The 7753-nt window shown below is 56.5% G+C and overlaps 1 protein-coding gene across 2 annotated transcripts; it reads left to right on the top strand.

Annotated features, from left to right (window-relative positions):
• The first annotated feature begins 2266 nt into the window (after positions 1–2266).
• LOC106895558 (probable G-protein coupled receptor 34) lies at positions 2267–7358 on the top strand. Of its 2 annotated transcripts, XM_014954998.1 has the most exons (3): positions 2267–2967; positions 3622–3791; positions 6329–7358. In XM_014954998.1, the coding sequence occupies exon 3, from the start codon at positions 6333–6335 to the stop codon at positions 7356–7358; it is 1026 nt and encodes a 341-aa protein (XP_014810484.1). In that variant the 5' UTR covers positions 2267–2967; positions 3622–3791; positions 6329–6332. The 2 variants fall into 2 exon arrangements, with proteins under 2 accessions (XP_014810484.1, XP_014810483.1); XM_014954997.1 differs by having other exon boundaries at positions 2267–3791.
• The last annotated feature ends 395 nt before the right edge of the window (positions 7359–7753 follow it).

The following is a 7753-nucleotide window of genomic DNA, read 5'->3' as shown; positions in this document are numbered from 1 at the left end:
GGGCTGTCGGGGGGAACCGGCAGCCGCCGGGTGAACAAGGAGAGTTCACCCCCCCCCGGCAGCAGCGGGTGAGACCCTGCGCCAATGGGTACGGGGGGTGTTATCCCAAAGCGGGGACGTTTACCCAGTGTGCAAGACACCCCTCTACACACAGAGCAGAGGGAGGGATTTTAGGAGAGTTCAAAGGGTTACAAAGAAATAACCTGGATCATAGAGTTCTTGGGGTTCCTAAATATATATACCACATCTGACTCGGGAAATCCCCAGCACGGAAGATGCCAGAGACAGTAAGTGGGTGGGGGAAGTACCAGGACGCGGGCTGTCGGGGGGAACCGGCAGCCGCCGGGTGAACAAGGAGAGTTCACACCCCCCCGGCAGCAGCGGGTGAGACCCTGCGCCGAGGGGTACGGGGGGGGGTTATCCCAAAGCAGGGATGTTTACCCAGTGTGCGAGTCACCCCCCTACATACAGAGCAGAGGCACCCGCCCCATGAGCGGAGGTGACATGGCTGGGGAGCCCCATGGGGTCCTCTGCAGCCAGCCTTCCCTCCTGCTCTCCCCGTCCCTCAGTGCCATATCAGCCAGGCTTGGTGGCAGTTGGCACTCAGCTTTCAACTTGTCCCAAACAAGCTCAGAGCACCCATGTGGTTGCTGGGACATGGGCACTTTCCTACACGCGTCCCAGCAGCGCTCAGGTAAAAACTTAGTCCCAAAGGACAGTGTGGATGTCAAGGTCTGAAACTGAAGTTCAAGTTCAGTACTTCTCATTGAGTCCCAAACAAGCTCAGAGCACCCATGTGGTTGCTGGGACATGGGCACTTTCCTACACGCGTCCCAGCAGCGCTCAGCTGGGAAATGAAACCGAAGTGTGATCAGTAGTGTGGCTCATCCCTCTGTGCTCTTCAGAGTGAGTAACAAATTCCCCGAGCGAGCGATGGTGCTGCGGCATCAACGACGCTCACAGCACCCCGGCTCACAGCAGCCACACAGACCACAGGCTGCCAGGGTCTCGCTGAGGTGCAAGACAGCCTGCGAGCTGCGGCTCTCTGTGTGCTTCCCCTGCTTGAAACCAAGCACAAGCATTGACCACCCATCCTCTGGACTAAAGACCTTATTCCTGCTCCCAGTCCCAGCAGATCCTTCCACTCTGGACTGGGCTGCACAGCCAGGCTGGTGCCGTCCCAGTGGTACCAGCAGGTCTAATAGAAGATGTCCCTCCCTGCAAGCCTGGCCTTACTGGTGTAGGGTATGACCTTGTAGAGTAGGGTAGATGGTTGGACTCGATGATCCCAAGGGTCTCTTCCAACCTAGACGATTCTATGATTCTATGATTCTACTTCTCTCCTTTACACCCTCATAGCTCCCGACCGTGGTGGCCGGAACCAGGAGCTCACTTGTCCCAGCTCTGTCCCTGGGCCCTTTCAGAGGGCAGGTTGCTGCAGAAGGGCTGGACAGGAACACGGGGGATGTGAGTGTGGCGATGGGCTTATCCGTATGGATATGTTTGAAAGTGGCAGACACCACCAGCTGATGCTCTAGAAATGCACTTTCAAACTTCCCGGCCTTTCTCTGTTTACAGTTACTTCTCTGCCTTCTGGCTGGCAGCTCTGCTTAGGTTTATCTTTCCTAATTACTCAGCAAGGGCCGGAGGTGAAGCTGATGCAGCACAAGACACTGGGACAAGACGGAAAATTCAGAGGTTTGACAGCCTCTGGTTTCCGGGCTTCAGGCTTAAAGATTTCCACAGCTGGAACAAACCCTTCTCCCTTACTCATCTCCTACTCTGGTCCTGCGGAGAAGCCATGGTTTCCCTTTGGAGGGAAGCAGCAGCTTGAGCTCAGCCAGGGCAGGGATGCTGTCAGGGCATGGGTTGTCTGAGAAGCACAGCCATGGTGTTTCAAAGCACCCTGTGGATCTGGATTTCATTCCTGTTTCCCAGGGCCACCCAGTCATTTATGTGACAGTGCCTTGCAGTGAAAACAGAGGATGGCAGGTGACCCAGCCCATCCCCAGGTCTGGGTTAGGTTCCAGGGTCAAGTCTGAGGCTGCTGATACTGGGAAGGCAGCCCCTGGGCTGGAGGAGTCCTGCGAAGGGGAGGCAGATGAGCAGCAGGTTTCCTGGCTTGGGAAGTAGCATTTCTGCCCCGAGGGGTGGCTGGTGCTGACACAAGCCCCAGCAGCACTGTCCCTGCCCACAGGCTTCCTCTGCAAGTCCCCGCCGAGGGGTAAGAGCCCAGGAGGGTACAGGCAGGGGTTTCTCTCCAGCCCATGTGAACGGTGACTTGACTCACTTTTGAGGGGTCTGAATGCAGCTGGACCTAAAGCCTCTCGCAGGGCGGCTGCAGGGTGGGAAGCAGGAAGATAGGATGTAGACACCCCCTTTCCCCAAGGGGTTCAGACCCCCATAGCCCCAACAAGCTGGCCGGCAGCCCCTGAGCTCTGGTCACAGCAGGAACCTTCCTGTGCTGCTGAGAGATGTTTCTCACTGCTGATATTTGGACGTGTGCGGCTGGAGACTGAGTCACTGCTCGGCACCTGCATCATTTACTGCCTCTGGGGTTTGTACTGAAACGTGAGCTGCAGAGGAAGAGATCCTGAGTCCCGTTCCCTCCAGGGGGCACGAGGAGCTGCCTGGGTGGCTGGAGACAGTCATATTTGTGGGAAGAGGGGCTGCAGTGCTTGTCATGGGGCGGGAGGATGCTGAGCTTGACCCTGAGCTCTGCCCACACACCTCAGGTGTTGGTGCCTCTCCTTCCCCAGGTGTCCAGCAGTGCTGACAGCATGGAGGGTGCTGCCCCATCTTTGGTCAGGACAGCTGTGTGCATCTCCGTTTGCTCTCTCAGCCCTGGCCAGACCCTGGTGCAGCAGCTGGTGGAGAGCAGCTGTCTCCTTTCCACTGCCATCACCTGCCTGTTCCTCCCCTGCGTCTGTGTGGGCGCACCTCTCGCCGATCAGTGAGCTAAATCTGGTAACGTGGAAACAGTTTGCGGAACCATCTGCTCCACACGTGGGGCTGTTGTGCTTTTGGTGTCTGGGATGAGGGCCGGGGGACGAGCTGCCTGCCTGGAGAAGGAAGGAGCAGTCTGTCTCCATGCCACCCCAACCAGGTGCAGGCAATGCTGGGAATATCATTCAGGCAGGGCTGGAGCCAGTGCAGGATCAGGCCAGGGGTCTCCAAGGCAGTGGATGCTTCAAGGACTTCCAGCTGAATCACTTCCCCCTCAGCGTGGGCAAAAGCTGGGAGAACTCCCCTCCTTCTGCCAGCGTAGACCCTCGCTCGCAGCCCTGATGCCATGGGGCAGCTGTGAGTGGTGGCACACTGCCATGCTCCACCTCCCCGTGGCTGAGCTCTCCCACAAGTGCCTGGCATCCCCTGTGGTCCCCGAGGGCAGTGGATGATGCTTTCAAGAGGAATATCAGGTTTGGCTTGGGGATTGTCCCGTGCCGGTGGGAATGAGCCGATTTGGAGAGGGGGACACCCTGGGCTGGACCACAGATCTCCAAATTGGCTGATTTGCATGAGCTGTGGCCACGGCCAGCGCTTGCTCAGGGAAACGGGTACATGGCGTGCGTTGAAGAACCTGCATCAGGACAAACCCCTCCAAACACACCTCCTCTCCAGGAACAGAAGGGGAAAACCCATCAAGCCCACATGGGAGGAGCGGGGAAACTATGGAGGGTATTCGTCATCATGAAAGCTGTCGTCACCAGCCAAGGGCTTATAGGGGCCCCAGTGAGGGCAGGAACCACTGTCGCAGCGGGGGAAGGAGCAGAGGAGAGGTCCTGAGAGAGGTAGGTGGCTGTGGGGTGGCTTTTCTTCTTACTATGAGTCATTGGGGTGTTTTTGTCATGGGGGTGAGTGTTGAGGGGGAAGAGGGAATCAGGGGTACTGAGGGGGTACAGGGGTACTAACTCAGGTTGGGGGAATGGCTGGTGGGAAAAGCTGGGCTGGGACTGGGTGGGGAGAACGGTGGGCTGAGCAGAAGGAGCCCAGGACAGGCAGGAACATCTGCCACGCAATGGTCTCAAGTGTGGCTGGAGTCACACACGGGCACGGGGACCCTGGCACAGCTGTGCACTCTCAGGCAAACTGTCACAGCCCTGCAGACACACACAGTGTGTACCACTGTCCCAACTCTCACTCCCACATGAAGGTCAGGCTGCCATGGGGTTGGACATACATGCACATACCCACACAGAGCTGTACATACATGCACACACCCCTGCATGACACACACACAGCTCTCTAAGTGCTTGTACTGGTAATCCGACTGTGCACACACCCAGGGGTCCGTGCCTGCCCTTGCAGGGACCAACACAGCCCCCCAGGCAAGAGGCACTGTGCTGGGTCCATCCAGGCACCCAGGGATGCTGCAAGGATCCACCTTGAAGCAGTCAGGTGCCTGGTGGCATCACCCCCATGCAGCAAACCAGAACTGGGAATTTGAGGTATTCAACACCTGCTGGTTTTACAGCACCTTGTGTCTCAAGCCACAAATCCATCTCGCTCTGCTGCCTCCATCCTACAGCACCTGAGGCTGGGGATGTACGAAGGGAGCAGAGTAGACAAGTTAGACAAGTTATGGCAGGTAGGAAGGAAGTTGGAGGTTTTTGCAGCTACGGGGTAACTCAACGTCATGGAAAGCAGGAAGGGGAGTGAAGGGTGAGGGGCTGGAAGGAACCATGCTTCCCGTCCCTGCCCAGGGGAAACAGGAGGTCAGGGGCACGTGAAGCACATCAGTCCCCAGCAGTGCCAGGCAGAGAGGGGCCACCATGGCTGCAGTGCCTCCATCCCCAATGTGGGCTTGCTCCCTGCCTTCCCGTGGCTGGTGAAGGAGCCCAGCAGCCTTGCACCACCGATGGAAAAGCGGCTGTGGGTGAAGTCATGAGAAGAGGAAGGAAGTTGGAGGTTTTTGCAGCTACGGGTAACTCAACGTCATGGAAAGCAGGAAGGGGAGTGAAGGGTGAGGGGCTGGAAGGAACCACGCTTCCCGTCCCTGCCCAGGGGAAACAGGAGGTCAGGGGCACGTGAAGAGCTTCTGGGGTCAGTCCCCAGCAGTGCCAGGCAGAGAGGGGCCACCATGGGTGCAGTGCCTCTGTCCCTGATGTGGGCTTGCTCCCTGCCTTCCCGTGGCTGGTGAAGGAGCCCAGCAGCCTTGCACCACCGATGGAAAAGCGGCTGTGTGTACAATCATGAGAAAAGGGCTGAGACCAAAGCCATGGAGGCACACACACGTGCCCAGAGTTGGAGCCCTCTGTCATGCTGTGGCTGGTCTGAATCCATGTTTGCTCTACCCATTTGGTTACTCATGTACAACCAAAAATGTGGTTTTGCCCTGCCAAGGAACCCCAGATTTTGGTATTGAGTAGGGTGTGCTTAGCTGAGACCAAAGCCATGGAGGCACACACACATGCCCAGAGTCAGAGCTCCAGCCTAGCCACGGGGACCACGAGTGCACCCCTGCACTGTCACTGCTGGCTGAGAGCTGCAGCCCTGTCCCAATGCCTTGCACCTTGCGAGTGCCGGGATCCCCGGGTGAGAAGGGACGGGCATGGAGAGAGAGTTGGGTGGGAGGGAAGAGTCTGGTGGGGGCAGCCTTACTCCCAAGACAAGCCCGGGTATCCCATGTGAGAGCTGCAGAATGGTGATGAAGGCATAGCCAGGTATGGGTTTGATTTCCCAGCCTCAGAGGGAGCTCCGACAGACCTCAGCACTGTCCCTCAACAACGCCAAGGTCCCCATATGTGTCATGCTGTGGCTGGTCTGAATTCATGTTTGCTCTACCCATTTGATTGCTCATGTACAACCAAAAATATCGTTTTGCCCTGCTGAGGAACCCCAGATTTTAGTATTTAGTAGAGTGTGCTTACCCTAGCACACAGCAGCCAACTTCCACCACTCCAGTCTCACATCCTTCCTTAGAGAGTAGCACAGAGCAGCATGAGAAAAGCCAGTCACCAAGCCTTGGACCAGCCTGTGGTAGGAGTGTGGCGGCCTGTTTTCTCACCAGGGTTGAACAGGCAGATTCTGTGTGTAGGTTTCCCTGCAGGCCTGAGCCCCAGGGGACAGAAGACAGTGCCAAAAAGCCAGCGTGTGAGCCTGGCAGACTCATGCTCCCAAGTCCCTAGTCTGGTTTTCCATGTGCTGTGCAAGCTGGTGGCCTTCACATAACAGTTTGGGAGACTGCAAAGTTGTGTTTGCAGTGACCTGGGGCACCGAGGAACCACAGAGGTATCGCAGAGGTCTTCACTATCTAGAAGTGACAGTGCCTGTATGGAATCAGCTCACGCAGATGTCTGTTCCAACACCTCTGCATTTTTCTTTCCAGATTCATGGCCCTAACGATGGACTCCCCGAGCACCCCCTTTCCTGCCAGCCAGCTCCCAGAGCACAGACTCAGCAACTCCTGCTCTGAGATCCGAGACGAGTTCCTCTCTGTGACGCTCCCTGTGATGTACTCCCTCATCTTCATCATCGGGCTGCTCAGCAATGCCCTGGCGCTCTGGGTGTTCTTGTGTGGCGCGCAGCGCAGGACCTCCATCACCGTCTACCTGAGGAACCTGGCGCTCTCCGACCTGCTGCTCTCCCTCTGCCTGCCCTTCCGCATCGCCTTTCACGGCAAGAGCGAGCCTCTGATCTTCTGCAACATCATCGGGGCCTTCTTCTACCTCAACATGTACGTCAGCATCACATTCCTCAGCCTGATCAGCCTCGACCGCTACCTGAAGATCATCTGGCCCCTGCAGAAATTTAGGATTCACACTGTGTTGTGTAGCAATGTGGTCTCTGGGGTGGTTTGGTTCGTGCACACACTGTTCATGCTGCCTTTCTTTTTTGAGACGAGAGGAAAGGGGCCCTGTGACCACAAATGCTTCCACTTCAGGAGCAAAAGCACCACAGCAGCAGCTTTTAACATGGTTGCAGTAGCCACTTTCTTCATCCTGCTGCTGCTTTTCCTCTACTTCTATAGTGAGATATTTGCCAAGCTCCACAGAGTGTCTTCAGTGAAAGCTCAGCAGCTGAACAAGAAGACCAGCACGAGAGCCATCTCCAAGACCTTCATAGTCCTGATCATCTTCATTGTATGCTTCACCCCCTATCACGTTGTCCGCATTCCTTACATCCTTGCACAAGTGGGGATCATTTCTAGTCTGCCCTGGAAGCAGAGTCTCCATCTGGCTAATGAGCTTGTGCTCTGCATCTCAGCCCTCAACAGCTGCCTTGACCCAGTCATCTTCTTCCTCTTGTCCAGCAGTTTCCGGAGGGCCGTGCTCTGCACCATCCAGGGCAGGCTGAAGAGAGCTCTCCTAAGGCAGCAGGGTGGGCTGAGCCACAGCAAGTCTGTGACGGAGATATAGGCTTTCCAGTGGGGCCAAGGTCTCAGGTGGGGCACCTTCTCATCAAGGATTTGCTCTGACTGGTGATATTTACTGGACAAGACTTGCTGAGAAGATGGAGAAAGAAACTGGAACTGCTTCACGTTTCTTCCACTCCTATCACTGGGGCTAGAGCTTCCTTGGGAGGCAGAAGTGAAAAGGATAACTGGGACCTTACTTTTTTCTGCACTAGCTCAGCTGACGTAACTGAAGAAGGTCTTTCCCAGGAAGAATGAAGGCTGGAAGTGTCCAAGGAGATACAGCCTTGGCCAAGGTCTCCAGCCAGCCTGGGGAAGGGCAAGTAGAGCCCAGGACTGAGATGGGCTCCTTCGACGGGAGGAAGAGGAGCGGCAGGAGGAATGGAGATACAGCCTTGG

This window comes from Calidris pugnax, unplaced genomic scaffold, assembly GCF_001431845.1.
Source record: "Calidris pugnax isolate Ruff unplaced genomic scaffold, ASM143184v1 scaffold38, whole genome shotgun sequence".
Taxonomy (NCBI): domain Eukaryota; kingdom Metazoa; phylum Chordata; class Aves; order Charadriiformes; family Scolopacidae; genus Calidris; species Calidris pugnax.
The sequence above is the reverse complement of the archived record's forward strand: the minus strand, read 5'-3'. Positions and strand labels throughout refer to the sequence as shown.

Bases quoted from the DNA above. Each gene is read 5' to 3' on its own strand.
- LOC106895558 (XM_014954998.1), top strand. From the start codon at position 6,333: ATGGCCCTAACGATGGACTCCCCGAGCACCCCCTTTCCTGCCAGCCAG.